The 16,155-nt window shown below is 45.0% G+C and overlaps 1 protein-coding gene across 2 annotated transcripts in view; it reads left to right on the top strand.

Moving 5' to 3' along the window:
- The first annotated feature begins 469 nt into the window (after nt 1-469).
- Nucleotides 470-16,155, top strand: part of LOC138515844 (decreased expression in renal and prostate cancer protein-like) — an 82,352-nt gene continuing 66,666 nt past the window's right edge. For both annotated transcript variants that reach the window (XM_069630589.1, XM_069630590.1), the window contains exons 1-4: nt 470-623; nt 1,181-1,251; nt 8,899-8,934; nt 9,047-9,181. In XM_069630589.1, coding sequence (XP_069486690.1) covers nt 602-623; nt 1,181-1,251; nt 8,899-8,934; nt 9,047-9,181 — 264 coding nt within the window. In that variant the 5' untranslated portion in view covers nt 470-601. The remainder of the gene's footprint in view (nt 624-1,180; nt 1,252-8,898; nt 8,935-9,046; nt 9,182-16,155) is intronic.

The following is a 16,155-nucleotide window of genomic DNA, read 5'->3' as shown; positions in this document are numbered from 1 at the left end:
TACCACTCATGTGGCACAACCTGGGCACACGCAGTGTGGGCACCTGCATGCAAAGTTGTTTTTTTGTTTTGTGTGAGCAAATGAAAGACGCTTTTTTTCCCCTTCTGGAGCTTCGATTAATGTGGTGCAAAGTTCCAGCTCCTTGCTCTAATTTATGCGTGTGCACCGGTATTGTCATAGCACGCTCATTTATAAGGGCGTGCACATGGCGGCTTCAAGTCGGCTATACTTTTTTTAAAAAATACACCGTCTTGCGAGTATGTCCGTTCAGGGCATTACACTGCGTGTACTTCTAATCTCTTCTTCCTAAAGGGACTTGGACGCCGTCATCGCCGTTGTTGACGAGGTCTGCTAGTTAATTCCCCCATGTCCCTAAGTCTCCTGCGTAGCCTGTGGTGGGTAGCATGAGGGCTGAATGGCAGGCCGGCCATTGTCAGGGAGATAATGTGCTTACCCGGGCCTGCGCTCAGGCGCGTGACTCAGGTGCCGTTGGGTTCCCGCGTTATCTTCAGGCTTTGGGGCAGACTTTAAATACTGGTCGCGGACAGTGACCTCGCACTGCGCATCTCAGTGTCTTGGTTTCTCGGGGCCTTTACAATAAATGCGGACACACTTGCAAAGAGGTAAGTGCGCAATATCGAAGACAATTGTGGTGTGGTGGGGGAATGGTGTGTTAGCCAGATGAAAAGGATCCTTTATAAAAAGCACAGCAAGAACACAGCACCCCCGCTTGTGGGTCACATCTGTATTGGGTTAAGCATTTGTGTTCTGTATTGATGTGTGAAGGGATCGATTTGGTTTTGAAAACGTTATACAGACTCGCCTCTGCAACCGACGTTCACTGCTTGCATATGAGTTGTGAGTGAATCAAGCGTGTTTGATCCTAGTGGCATTCAGAAAGGTGATGACAAGGTACATTGCAGTCGACGTGTTTTGTACTTTCTGATTATACATCTGGAATTTACAAAAGGAATGATTACGATTAACATCAAACACTATAGATGAATTCTCTGTGATTTTGAACGCTCAGCTACTCAGGCTACTGTCTGCAATCGTTTCATGACTCAAGCAAACGAGAAAAAAACACACTTATGAAAAATGTTTCTTTTAATGTAATGGCAAATTGTTTTGAAAAACTAAAACCACGGCGTAATAACATTGTGCATTTCAATTTTTTCAGCACTGTTTGCAAATATGAATACTATCCTGTATCTTTGGGTTGTGAGTGCGGCATTTGCTGCACCAGCTAAGGTATGTGCGTGTGCGTGTTTGTAATACAAAACGTGGCATGAGCAATGTCTAGATGTTCTATGAGTGCAGAGCATTCCATAAACGGGTGTTTGATTAAAAAGAAAGGAAAATACGCGAACTAAAATCAGACTTGTATTCAGCACTGAAAAGACCCTCTCGATATAAATGCAACAGATGAGTTAAAGTAGTAGCCTAAACATGTTTTTATTGTGAATGCGTCCATGATAGCACGAGTGAACCTAAACAACTATGCACAATGTGACATTCTAGACTTCTGTGGCAGCTGACCCGAATTAATCTCCGGAATCCATTTACCTCCACACAATATGGCCGCTTTCTATGCCATTATTGTGTTCTGAAGACAACAAACATCACAGCATCCGCCTCTCTCTCTCCCCCTCTCTCTCCCTCTCTCTATATCTCTCTCTCTCTCCCCTCTCCCTCTCTCTCAAGCAAGCACACACCCACTCTTACTAACTCTCTTCCTCGCCTCTCTCTCTCTCCCCCTCTCTCTCCCTCCCTCTCTCTCTCTCTCTCTCTCTCTCTCCCCCTCTCTCTCCCTCCCTCTCTCTCTCTCTCTCTCTCCCTCCCTCCCTCTCTCTCTCTCTCTCTCTCTCTCTCTGTCTCTCTCTCTCTCTCTCCCTCCCTCCCTCTCTCTCTCTCTCTCTCTCTCTCCACTATCCCTCTCTCTCAAGCAAGCACACACCCACTCTTACTAACTCTCTTCCTCGCCTCCCTCTCTCTGCACACCCTCTCTCTTTCAATTAATCTCTTACTCTTTCTCCCTACCTCGCCTCGCTTGCAATTTCTCTCTTTTGTACACACTCTCTTTGTCCATGTCCCTCTATCTCTCTCCTATGCACCTTGTCTTTGTCTTCTTCTGTCTTTTGCCGCCTATCACGTTTAAGATTCATTCTTTCCCCCTCATTTCTATTCTGTTCTCTCTCTTTCTCACCTTCCACTTTTGTTCAGTCCCTCTTGTGAGCTTGCTCTCTCCGATTTCCTCATGTCTCTCTCTCTTGTTGTCTGTCTCTTCCTTCTTTCGCTGTGTTTCCACCTTCAACTTACTCTCTTCATCCCATGTTTCAGGCATAAAATCCGCGAACCCTTTCTTAAAAAAGTATTACAATAGTGAAGATTACCTGGCCTGGACAGGCTTGCAAGCCTCTTCCTGTTGAAGCTAAGTAAGGCAGAAAGTGAGCCCAATTGTGTTTAGTGCGAATGGTGACAGATCAAATTGCACTTGCAAAATGAAAGCTCAAAAGCAAGGAATGATGATTGCATGCCTTCATTTTGCAAAACATAGGAGGGGAATGAAGCACAGTTTGCAACTTGCTGTTCTTTCCACCTCCTTCTGCTGTGCTTTCCACCTACATCTTGGAACAACACCATGCAAAGGCACAGTGCTTTACATTTTAAAAAGAAGTGTAGGTGCTCACCAGTCTAGGCTTAAAGTGTGATAGGGCTCAGCCTGTTAAGTGCTGAAAACTGCTCTCACATCCAGGCACTGCCGGGTCTCTCTCACTCATAACTATTCATTTTACTCTGTGCCTCCCCGTCCATTGGCACAGTTTTCTAATTGGTTCACTTTGTGTCTGTGTCTCACTCTTTGCGTCTCGCTCTCAATTTACCCCTTTCTACTTTGCATTCTGTCCCCACTTCAATCATGTTTACATCCTCTCATTCACTCTCTGTGTAAATCACTTTTTCTCAGAGCATGGTCCTTGAGAGCATGGCATACTGAAACATCACAGTCAGTGATTCAACCAAAGTCTCACTATCACGGTGTATTCTTAAGTCATTCACTTGATTCTTTCTGCCTAATGGCAACATCCCTCAAAGGTGTTCATCAATTACAGACACATTTTGCCATGTTTTGGCACCAGTTTTGTGGTGTACAAATGTTGACAGGCTTTGAGAGAAAGGAGGTTCAAAAAGGCATATAGGGGGTAATTGTTTATTGCATAGAAAGGAACACTCACCCTAAAATATTCGTGTTAGCAGCCCTTCCTGTGCAATGTTTATTGTTTGAACTATGGAACACAATCAATGCATACAAATCCAGGAGGAGCTGGGGTTCGGTGCATTGTTTTTCCACTCTGTAATGCAATCCTAAATGGTGGGAGGTATTTGCATGGATTGTATATCCAGAAAAGCTATTTCACTGCTACTGTGACGCATAGTAAATTTCAAATGAGTGTTCTGTTCATTAATCCAATTGAGGAAAAGGTTGTAATCAACCTCTTTTTTTATGCCAAATGATAATAATATCATCTATGTAGCATTTGTATACTTTTAATGTTTTTCTAAAGAGGTTGGTATTGGTTAGAATGCAGCGTTGCTTGAATCGCCATAAACATAGCATGGCAAAATTCAGAGCAAAAGCTGCACCCATAGCCGTCCCCTTAATCTGCATATATTACGAGGTTTTGAAACAAAAATAATTCTTATTAAGAGCAACCTCTAAAAGTTCAACCAGGAATTCACTCAGGACTTTTTGTAAACCTTCCCTTGTATCAAGGAAATCTTTCATGATGCTTAATGATTCCCTTTGAGGGATATTAGAGTACAAAGATTCTACATCTAAAGTAATAAGTACATCAGTACTCTGGTCAAATATAATGCCCTCTATCTTATTGATAACATCCGTAGTATCTGCCAGATATCTATCGGATTTCGCTCCCATTGGTTTTAGGAAATAATCCACAAACTGTCCAATAGGTTCTAGTATGGAACCTCAGAGGGAAACTAAGGGTCTTCCTGGTGGGTTTTGTGAATCTTTGTGATTTTTAGGAATAAAATAAAATAACGGGGTCCTAACATTAGCAGAGTTCAAAAAATGTAATTCTTTTTTATTAAGGCAACCAACATCCAATGCTCTTTTGGAGATAAGGTCAATTTCTTTTTGTATCATTTCGGTGTGGTCACCTCTCAGTTTAGAATAACATTCACTGTTGTTCAATTGTCTAGCCATCTCCATATCATATTTAATCATATTGCACACTACAATTCCTCCACCATAATCAGGCTTTTTAATTTGAATGGATTCATTTCATAGTGTAAGTAAAACATGATATTCCGCTTTAATAAAGTAAAGCTGGGATTCTGTCTTCCATCCATGTTATCATAGATCATATTACATTCTTTAAGGACTGCTCTCTCAATGGTCTCTGTTTCTCTGGAAATCATAGAGAGAAGGCATGAGTGAGGACTTAGGTCTAAAGGGGGTATTACCTCCTATATCTGGTATGTCATCATTGTCTTCCATGCCAAAGCAATCTTTCAATCATACTTTTCTGAGGAATTGTCAAAGTTCAATTTCGACATCTATTTTTTGGGGGTTTATCATAGGAGTAAACAAGAAGCCTTTTAAAAGACATTAATATCCTCTTCAGACAACACTCTTTCAGAGAGGTTGAATACTGTTCTTGGTATTTCTAACGTCTGTACGCCCTCTTCCGAGTCTCGAAAAAGTTTGTTATCGGTGGATCCCCTTGCTCTGGGTGGAGGGGGGGATCCTGATGTTGATAAACCTGCAGTGGATACACTGGGGGATAACTATGATGTTGATAGTTTAGTTGGAAATGGTCACCTCTTCTTCTACCTTGACCATATTTTCTACCCTGTGGTCTTGTGTTCTGACGGTAATTTCTAGGTCCTCTTAAGTTACAGCTATCACCCTCTTCTGAGGAGGCATCTGAAAAGTTAATTATTTTTCTTTGGAGATGTTGTCCTGGTTGTGTTCTCTGAATGTTCGAATCATTCCGATATTGTGGACCGGTGAAGTCAGGGCGAAGTTATAGATATACTACATCTAAAAATTCAGTATATCCTTCCTTAGTTTATCCTTTTGTTTGTTAGTGGTATTTAAAAAAAAAAATCATAATTAAGTTCAATGCTCTTAAATATGTTTAGCCCAATGAGCCAACCTGCCATTTTTCACTTTGGCATGCCAAATTGAACATTGTCCTGCCAGTCTATAACGGTTTGTACAATGCCCACAATGGACTCCTGGTCTACAATCCAGGCTTGCCTATCGCTGACACCTATGTCAACGCTTCTCCAGTCAGACTTTCAGCAACATCCTCTTTGTCGTCCTCTCCCCTGACCTAGGGACCCCCCATATGGTCGCAGTGCTCTCCCCTTTTTCTTCCTCTCCCATTAATGCTGGTATCTGCTGGGAAGTACTCTTGGCATCCTTCCTGGTCTCCAAGGCCCATCTGTCTACACAAATGACACTGTTATGGTCCAGGACTCTCAGCCCAACCTCCTCCTTCTTGATAGGCATCTTCTGTCTCTCATGAACTTGCTCCCTTCACCTGCCACTCCTCCTTTAGCCTCCCCTCAGGCCCCTCTGCTACCTCCAGTGTACCACACTCCTACAAAGACCTTAAAAAGTGACAACCTGCTTCACTTAGCTACCCTCAACTCTCTCTCTCTCTCGTGAAACACTCCCCTGACATTTGTCTCCTCATTGAAGACCTTGATTTTGGCGTCCTTGCACTCACCGAGATGTGGTTCACTGCCAGCTCTGTCACAAGTTTTGACACTCTCCTTACTGAGGGCTACAAGATCCTCTCTAAGCCCATGCCTAACAGGGAGTAGAGTGGCCCAGATCTTCCTTGATTGGGTCCCTTCCACTACCATACCCACTCAGCCTATTTCTTTTTCAAATGCCTCGTCTTCAGGGTTGGTGTCTCCCCTGTCCTCTCTTTGACTCTAGCCATCATCTACAGGCCCCATGGCCAGTCCTCACTCTTCCTCTCAGAGTGGGCTGACCTCAATTCTGCTCTCCTGGCCTCTACCCCCAAGTTTCCTCTACTCAGGCTAAACCCCACCCGTAATGCCAGCCTCCTTCTCCATCATTCTACCCATGAAGCAAGTGTCAGTTGCTTCATTTGATACCACCTTCACACCCCCTCCTACTCTTTCCATTGACTCTCACTCTGACACAACCCTTACTAACCTAACACTCCCCATCTCCAACACTCTGGATATGTTTGCCCCTGTCATCAGGATCTGCACTAAACCTGCCTCGAAGTGCAACTCCAGGTATGACTCTGACCTGGCCTCTCTGAAATGTAAGTGCAGAGCAGCTGAGCGGAAGTGGCGGACTTCAAGAACATCCTCTGACAAACTAACCTGCAGCCTGCTCCAAAGGCAATACAGTCTTTCAATTTGCTTGAAGAAGAGGGACTATATCCAAGCCTGTATCTCTGGGGCCACTAACACAGCTGACCTTTTCAAAATCTGCAAGGAACCTGCCGATCCTACTGCAGTCTCTGTTTCTTCTCTGTCTCCCTTGGCCCTCTGCACTTCTCTGACCTCTCACCTTCTCCCCATCCCGCTCTCAGGACTCCTTTGGCCCCGCCTACCCTCCTACTCTCCTCATTCTCTCGAATATCACCTGGTGAGGTTTCTAAACAATTCCGCTCTATGAAAGTCTCATCCAAAGAGGTGCCCCCTGATCCTCCAGAACAATCAAGGACAACATTGTCTCCCTTGCTCCAGCCTTGGCTGATTTCTGCAATCATTACTTTGCCACTGGATCCTTCCCCTTACTCCACAAGCACGCCCTTGTGTACCTTCTCCTCAAAAATCCTTCTGCCTACCCTTCCATTACCCTCTTCCTGGGCAAACTCTTGGAGTAGCTGACCATCTCCCAGCTTATCCACCACACTGAATCTGCTGGTTATCTCGACAACCACCAGTCTAGCTTTAGAGCTGCCAGAGGCATGGAAACTGCACCCCTGAATACCCATGAAGACTTGCTTTCTAATCTCGACTCCAACTTCTGTTCTCATCCTTCTTGACCTCTCCTCTGCCTTTGATATGGACAAACATGCCACCCTTATAAATCGGCTCTGTGATACCCTCGGCATCACAGACCTGGCTATGGGCTGGCTGACCTCCTTCCTCTCTGAATTACCATCTCAGGTTCAAATGGGCCCTTTTCTCTTATCCATCTGACTCTCCAACTGTGGTGTTCCTCAGAGCTCTATTCTCTCACCTTGGCTTTTCAAAATCTACTTTGCCCCCCAAGCCCATTTGATCTCTGCCTTGTCTTCTAACTTCCAGTGTTGTGCAGACGACACACAACTCTCCTTCAAGCTACCCTCCTCTGCCTCTTCCTCTTCCTCTCTCATGCCTGACTGTCTGTCTGCTATTCAGACATGGTGCACTGCTGCCAATCTCTGCCTTAATGCCAGTAAGACTGAGATCCTTCTCATTGGGACTCCAACTCCCTCCTTTCCTCCTACAATTTGGCCACCCTCCATGGTCCTTCTCCCCTGACCCTCCTGTGAGGCAAACCAACTTGATGTTATCTTCAACCCCTCCCCTTCTCTCCCCACATCACAGACCATGCCAAGAAGGGTCACAATCAGCTTCACCTCCTCAGTGGCATTCTTTCTTTCCTCACCTACCCCCAGAAGCTCAATGTCTCCAGAGTTCTAGTCTCCTCCAGGCTTGACTACTGTAACAACCTCTTCCTCAACCTACCTAACCCCTCCCTTCGCCCGCCTTGAACTAAAACAGAATAGGACAGCAAGATTTATCCTTGGCCTCAAGCCCAGGGACCGCATCTCTCCAGCCCTAAAATCTCTCCACTGGCCCTGGTTCATGTGCGGGTCAAGTTCAAGACCCTTTGCATCATCCACAAAGAAAGCTTTCAGGGGCCTGGAACCCCGCTATATCCAACTTTCCTCCCTAAATAGCTCCCTGCTAGAGCACTTTGATCTTCTAGCTCCAACTCTCTGCAGATCAGACTCTTCTCCAAACAGAGAGTGGGGGTAGATATCTCTTCTCCACAGTGGTCCTCTAGAATTGCCTCCCTGCCCCTCTCAGACTTGAGCCAGATCGCTTTAAGTTCCAGAAGCTTCTCAAGACCCTCCTTTGCCCTTTCTCATTCCCTCTCTCCCCCAGCTAATTTACCCCTCCGTCTATCTGCCAGGTTCTTTCAGATTCTAACAGGGCACTAGGCCCTCCCCTTCCAGTCTACCACTGCACTTGTCACCTTGCCCCCCAACCTGCACTTGCCCTTCTGGTCTCCCTCCCCCTGCACTAGCCTGGCTGTGCCTTCACCCCCCTTAGCGCTTCCAGCCCGTTCCTCGCACTTCCACCTGGACGTTTCTGCCCTGCGCTCTCTTTCCCCTGGACTCTGTCCTCCTAGCCTCCCCGGGCACTCGCTTAACTCTTTGGCACTTCCCTCTCCCCCTGTACTTCTATTACTTCACTTGTACGATCCGAATGTCACTAGACCTAGTAGGACCATTTCTGTTGTGTCATCCCTGCTACCCCCTTGTCTCGTTGCTACTTTAAACACTTATGTATAGGCGCATTATAAAAACCCACAAATAAAACAAGCACACTAATTTCAGGGTTTCCGGATGTAAATTACCAATCTTTGTTTCCATGGGTGCATGCCAGTATTGCCCTCCTAAAGCACATTGTCATAACATTTCCTGTATGCCCAGAGAATATAACTTTGCAATTTAGCATTATCTGCAGGACATTGCTATGTGCCTTGACCTAATACGGCCCAACATCCCCACCCTATCACATGCAGATTATAACATTGTCCACCAGTTCAAATGGCAATTAAGGAGTAATAACATTAGATAATTGTTTCTATTTCTTTTTTTCTAGAAAGCACAAGCCCCAGGGGCAAGTTCAAGTGCAGAGGTAATACATAATGCTACTTTGTTTCCTGTGCTGTTTATTATTGTCGATGTGTAAGTCTTCTTTGTGTTTGCATTTGCTGTTCACATGCATAGGCCATCTGTGTGTCTTTTAGGTGGATATTCCGCCGGTTGTCCCGATGCCAGGAGCTGGACCAATGAACCCACTAAATCCCCTCTTCCCGGTGAACCCCATGAACCCTATGAACCCAGTGAACCCAATGAATCCCATGAACCCGTTGGGGCCTGAGGTAAGACCAATTCCAAGAATCAAACTTTCAATGTAGAAAACTGCATGCAGATCTTTTCCTTAAGCCATAGCCTATGTTCATAAGGCAGCAAAGCACCAAGAGGCTACCAACATGGAAGATGTTGCACTACACAAGACCTCTTTATATTACATCATGTTACATTACTTTATCAAATATCAAACATTACATTCACATACAGTACATAAGAAGGGGACAAACTGCAGTTGTTGCATTTATTATAATATATTGTTTTAATCAATTTGTACTTTTTAACTAAATAAAAGGGCAGTATATGCTCATCCTTTCCGGCAATTCTCACTAAATGTGAACAAGTACAGTGAAAAGCAATGTTGCTTACCCCTGATTTAGCCCAGCAATAATGAAACACTAGCTATCGGCTGCTGTCACAGATGGCCTACAGAACTAACCCACTCTCACAGATGGTTCAAGGGTTTTTCTTAACAAGTATGATGAGGGTTGTATCCTGCCGGCTTTTCCCTCCCTAGCCCAGGTATCCTTAAACCCCAAGGTTGTCACTAGAGATCAATACCCCATATTATCTAGGATCTGACTGACTACTAGTGAGGGCCTAAAGGCAATAGCCTTGTTTCTCTTGCTCCCTCTGGGAATTTCTAGGTGTATCCCACTCTTTCAATAACCCGGGTCCCAGTTGGTCTTTACCTTCCATGCTCTTGCACTCCTCCCCCTCTTGTTCTCTCCATCATTTGTCTTTTCTCTTCTCTTTACTCTCCTCCCTTCTGGTCCTCCCTCTCTGCCATTCAGATATTCTTTCATCAACGTCTACTCTCCTTTGCTCCCTACTACTCTCCCCTCTGAACTCTACTACCCTCCACTCTACTATTCTCCACTGCCAGAAATCTCTATTACTCCCTCCTCCCTCTACACTACACTACACTATACTCCATCCCTCCTTCCACTGTCAATCAGCCTCACCCCCCTACCCTCCCTCTTTGTCTGTCAATCACCTTTGCTAACATACACGTAATATCCCACCCAAGCAACATTTTCTCTCATCAACTGATACCACACCTTGCACACAATCTCTGTAATCTTTCTCCAAGCTCCACTGCTACATCCTTCCTCTACCTGGTCTCTCGGCCCACCTTCTCCTGACTTGACCTCATCTGAACAACCCACATTGCCCTGTTTCCCTAGTCATCTTTTATGCACCTTCTCGCCCAGGCCCAGTCCATAGTTTGTTCTTTCCGCGGGGCCATGTCAAACTGGTGAAAAACTTTAAAATCTCTTTGTAGAGCTGCCTTCTCTAATGTGGTTCCGACAGAGTTCTGCAATGGCGGACCATGACACACATAGTCAAAGTTCGTATGTGTGTGATATTCAAGTGTAGGTCCACCAGAGCTGTGCAATTGCAGCACAAGACAAGCACAGTCAGGCACTGTCTGTCAAAGTTCTTTGAAATGTCTGTGGAGCTTCCTGATTTCTGCTCTGAAAGCTTGTGTGACTCTATAGCCCTCCTGTTTATCACTGGTTCTTGTGCTGTTGGGTTGTTTGTTCCCTCCTCCACTGCTAGCCGTTGTTTTCCTGGAAAAAGAGGAAAAATAACACTGGCCAGAATAGGGCATGGCAGGTATGGGGTAGTAGCACTTGTTACTTGCCATTTTCCTCCATGCACAGGTAGAAGGGACAGAGAGTGGGACAAGTCCCCACTCCCGCACCCTGCCTCAGGCAGAACAGGCTCTGGTGAACACCCTGGCCTCCTGCTCTAGGTAGAAAGGGGTCCTTGACCGGTTCAGTACTAGACCCTGTTAAACTGGATGGATGCTTTGTGAGAGCTGCTCAAACATAGCAGTTTTTTAAATTTCCCATGAACTAACTTCCTCTATCCATGAGAGAGGGAATAACATTGGCTGTGATACAGCATGCAATACAAAGCCTGGTAACTGTCCTATATTAAGATGTTCTCACCTCACAGCCAAGCCACACCTACTCTTCTGTAAAATAGCACCTGCAAAGGCTCATGCAAAATCTTATTTGAATACACTGTCCTTAGAAATTATAAAGCGTTACACAACTTCATTGGCAGCATATGAATAAAATGCCTCCTTTACAACTGAAGTACAAGCAAAGCAGTAGTGGATGCTGCTGTCATTTTTATGGGGTCCTTCAGGCTTCTCCAATTAGTCCGTCTTATTCACTGCATCCACCCTACCTTCAAATGCCTATAAAGATCTTACCAGTCTCACTACTCACTCTGTCAAACATAAGACCAGAAATGATCTGTTCGTACATTTGCTGGTACCACACTGTACTCACCATAAAGAAGCGGCTCTGGAAGTAAGTCTTGTAGTGTGCTTTTGTTTTCATGTAACAGGTTGCAGGGTTCAAACAGGCCTGAGTACTAAGGTCATTACTCGCTGGCTCCCTTTCTCTAGCTGTCCCCCAGATGGAATCCCCCCAGGAAGCTTGAACAATGTTCCCACTGGTGTTCCAAATGCTCTTGAACTGCAAAGGGGGTGGGGGGTGAAGACAGGATGGGGGTTAGACTATCCTACACTTCTCCCCCCAACATCAATGCTAGAAGCCAGAGGCCTGGGACACTCTACCTTTGACAGCATCACACAGAACATATTCCACCCTTTGCGGTTCCCAAAAACTTAATGCCCCGTTTTTTGCAAGATATTTTTTACTTTGGCTTTGTCAACTATTGTGCAGCTTGGCACACTTTAGGCGGTCATATGTTTCTTTTATCTTCTCTCTCTCTTCTACTCCACTCTTACAGGCAGGTAGAAGTCATCCTGCTCAACATACTTTGACTGCCACTTCCAAGTGGGACACACCAACGTGTTAGCTTTTCTGAGTATCCCCCTCTGCAAGATTTAAAAATACATATATACTTGTGGTGGCATGTGGTTCAAAGCATATGCTCGAGCCTTCCTTACCACTTCCTCTTTCCAGGATGCGTCCCTAGCCTTTGCATCACACATACCTTCCATTAAGGTCTGGTTGAATGTGCGCACTGCACCATTGATCTTAAGGTAGCATGGCAATGCTTTGTGTTGTGCCACCCCAATTGGACTCAAACAAGAGTCAATTTCTCCAGACACAAATTAGACCCTATTGTCTGTCAGCATCTTGCTAGGGTACGCATCCCGTTAGAATAACTCATCACTGAGCATAATCAGTGGATGTGTATCTACTACAAACACTACTTTTATGTACATCCACTTGGAGGACAGGTCTATAGGTATTTTGCTAATTTCCCCATCAAGAGGTCCCAAAACATCCCCATGGAGAGGTCCCATATATTCCCAGAGCCTCCCCAGAAGTGTAATTGTTGTCCCATCCCTCACATGCCACATGAATCAATATTTCACAGGGGCATTGATGCCACTATCCACTCCAGACCACCTATAATCATCTCCTAATCCCCATTTTGTATTTGCCATGCCCACGTGGACCTCATGGCACATCTCAGGAATTCTCTCACCGCTCACTCTTCAACATTTCTTCAGTCTCTCTTCCACCATAGAATTCTTAGGACCACCTTGCACCTGTACCATGACTTCCATCAAGATCAAGTTATTATCTGTATCATTGCCCCATGTCTCTCCATAACAACCTCCTATATGTCAAATACCCCTTCGTCATCCAGCCATCAATCCTCCCACCTCACAGCCTCATCCTCTCCCTCTACCTTCATACCCTTATGTGACAATACATTTGAAATCACATTCTCACTGCCTAGGACATGCTCACCCTCAAAGTCTAATCCAACCATTACAGTGACCCATCTCGTTATCCTCCTTGGATGCCTATGTATAGATTTGCCTGAAAGGATTCCTGCAAATGGCTTATGTTCAGTCTTAATTATTAAGCTCCTTTCACAGAGAAATGTATGAAACTTGATGGTTGTCCGGCCATAATTTAGAGAGTCCTTTTGAACAACAGAATACATGCAGTCACCTCCACCCTACTTAGGCTACACGAGGCAAAGGCATATCAGCTACATATTAGTATGCAGCAAAACTGCACCAAGTCCACTGTCATTGGCATCCATCATGATGATGGTGGGGCTGTCTATGTCAAAGCTATCCTATGCCAGGGCCTTCAAAATCACCGTTTTGACATCCATAAACTAACTATCATAGTCACTGCATCTGTTGAATTCACACTGCTACTTGCATAGCTTTCTGATTGCTTTCATTCTGTTTACAAAGTGTTGGACACATTTTGAGAAGAATTCCATCAAACATAGAAATTCCAGCACCTCTTGGTGATTCTGTGCCCCCCCCACATATATTTGATCACCCTCAACATGATTGCTTCAGCTTCACACATCCCCAATCAGCCTGTGGCTCCAATACTCCCACAAAGAAACCCTGAAACAACATTGTTTTAGTGGGATGCTAGTCCTCCATCTGCCATACATGCTCCGCTCAGTGATCATGCTTATTTAGTATCAAGGCTATAATATCATCTTTACAGCATTGAACCCCTTTCATGTCAATCTGTGCATCACCCTTTGAAATATGTCATCCACAGAGACCAGACCAAACAGGATCCTCTTGTAACAAATTGTTCTGTCTGGTGTTCTGAATGTTATAATGCCACAACCATTGGTCAGCAGCTTTGTCTGTTAGTATGGATTTAAAGCACTTAGGATTTTTTCCCTCTGCTTGTGAGTACTGCCATCTCACCTTTGTTTAGTACTAGATGGCAGTCCATTATGACAACCATTTTACAGCTTTGAGGTCCAGGCAGCCTTTTCCCACCCATGGGCTTTCTCACCACCACAATCAGGCAAACCCATTCTGTTGTCTCAACATGTTCTACTCTGACTTCTTCAAATCCTCTATTATTTCTGGCATTGGACTAATGGACAGTGCAGACCTTTCCTACAATAGGAACCAAACCTCCCCTTAGTCTAACACAAATATTGGAACAGTTTCAAGCATCTTAGTCTCCTTTCAAAAAGGTCCAGCCAGCAGACCTTGCATTGTTATTTATATACCAGTGCCACCACTCTAATCACGGTTGGGTTCAGCACAATCCCATGATAACTCTATTGTAACCATCCCCTATGGACACATAAACAAAGGCTTGTTTGAACCTACCTGGTACTTCAACTCTTCATCAAGTCCTCCTAAAACATCAATGGTGAATGACCTGTTTGAATGGGGGCATATGTCAGTGCAACCCAATTTAAAGCAAGAGTCAGTAAAGGTGTCCTCCCATGCAGAGTTCTCTATTATGGCATAGTCGGAGACTAAATCGATACAACTATTCAACTGTCTCCCATTCACCATGATTTGGGTCTGAGGCATTGCCTTTTTTGTACTTTTTTGCTGCCACTCCAATCATGGAATAAACCACCTCCTCTTCCACCTCAACTTTTTCCTAGTAAAGTTAAGAGGCACTGCGACCCTGAGCAACCTCCCTGATGCTTCCTCTCACAACAGGCAAAATGCCTCCTCTTCTTTCAAATTCTGCATTCTACGTTCGAACCTGGCCAGTCTTTGTAATTGACTAAATGGATTGCTCTCCCACACCTTAAAGCATGTGTGTACACTGCACCCTTACAAAAACTAAGGGCCCTGATTCATTCGCTGCCTCCTACCATCCCCCACAGCACTCTCATGATGCTCACTACTCGACCACATGTATGGTCTCTATGACCTGCTTTCAAATATCCCTCCTTGTCTCTTTGACAAGGAATGCCCTTCTGCTTTTATTGGCAAACCTTTCTTGTGTCTTCTCCCTCATGCTTTTCAATCTCCTGTACTATGCTCCTGAAATATGTGTCCAGTCCTGTCTCACTTACACTACGGTGACATCACCCTCACTCCAAATGCCTTCTCGAATCTTCAGACCTATAATCTTGCATATAAACTGATCCCTGATATGCTCCTTACAGTAATAGGATAAATTACATTTGCTGGTGTGTTCCCTAAGGCCCATCTCAAAACTTCCAATGATTCCCCCACCCTTTGTTCCCTGATGCTAAAGAAATACCACTCCAAAAGGACATTCAACTTCTTCTCATAACGAAGATCCATAAGTCTAATGATCAAAAATGCATTATATGTCTCACCACTCCCACCACTTCCAAACCCCTGGGTGCCAGCTCCGTGTTGCAGTTCAAGTAAACTCTTGACGATTCTGTGCCCTACGAATCCTAACATGTGCCTAAGGAGTGACTTTTTAATGTTTGATGCTGTAATTTGGGACTTCTAGAGCGAGTACATAGTCCTGAAAGTCATCTTTCAAGGTTGACCACTTCACCAGGGGGCAACCAGGTGATAGTAGGAATTGAGAGGGCCATCAACATTTGACATTTTGCTTTTACTTAGTAGAGTCTATAAAACAAAAACATACCAAGAGATAATGCGTGTGTGAAGGGCGAGTGCATTTCTACAGCGGCTGTTTGGCGTTTGCGTGACTAATTCCCAGTCACTGTTGTTCCTCGACGCTTTGCCTTCCTGGTTGTCTGGTTGCCGTGGAGCAAGTCGGCGCGCGGCGTGCGGCGTGGATCTAGCCCCGCCCCCTCCAGGAAGAAATCTACAAAATTAAGACCCAAGCGCCCTCGCGGCGTTAAGCCCTCGTGTGTGAAGGGCGAGTGCATTTCTACAGCGGCTGTTTGGCTGTTTGCTGGTTCGCTGGTACGCCGCTGGAACATGGTCGACTCCCCAAAGGTAGCGGGGCCCTCTCCGGCTCGTGGCCCTCAGACAAGACTCAATACACTACAACAGCGACGAATGTTGAACCCCTGGATGGCCATTCCAGGCAAAATTAAGACTGGTGCAAAGGTAAGCAAGCAAGTGGTTGATCTAATTGCACCTGTAGTTTCTCACAACATAACCGCTCAAGTACATCTTGCTGCAAACCATGACCTTGTCCTCGGTGATTCAATACCCTCAATTACCGATACCCCACTGAGTAATACGCACAGTGATGCAATTCATGAAAAGGTATTACGCCCAATACCGCTACTT

The sequence above is a fragment of the Ambystoma mexicanum genome, chromosome 6q (genome assembly GCF_040938575.1).
Source record: "Ambystoma mexicanum isolate Mex_15411 chromosome 6q, UKY_AmexF1_1, whole genome shotgun sequence".
NCBI lineage: Eukaryota > Metazoa > Chordata > Amphibia > Caudata > Ambystomatidae > Ambystoma > Ambystoma mexicanum.
Note: the sequence above shows the minus strand (reverse complement) of the source record. Positions and strands in the feature narration are given on the sequence as shown.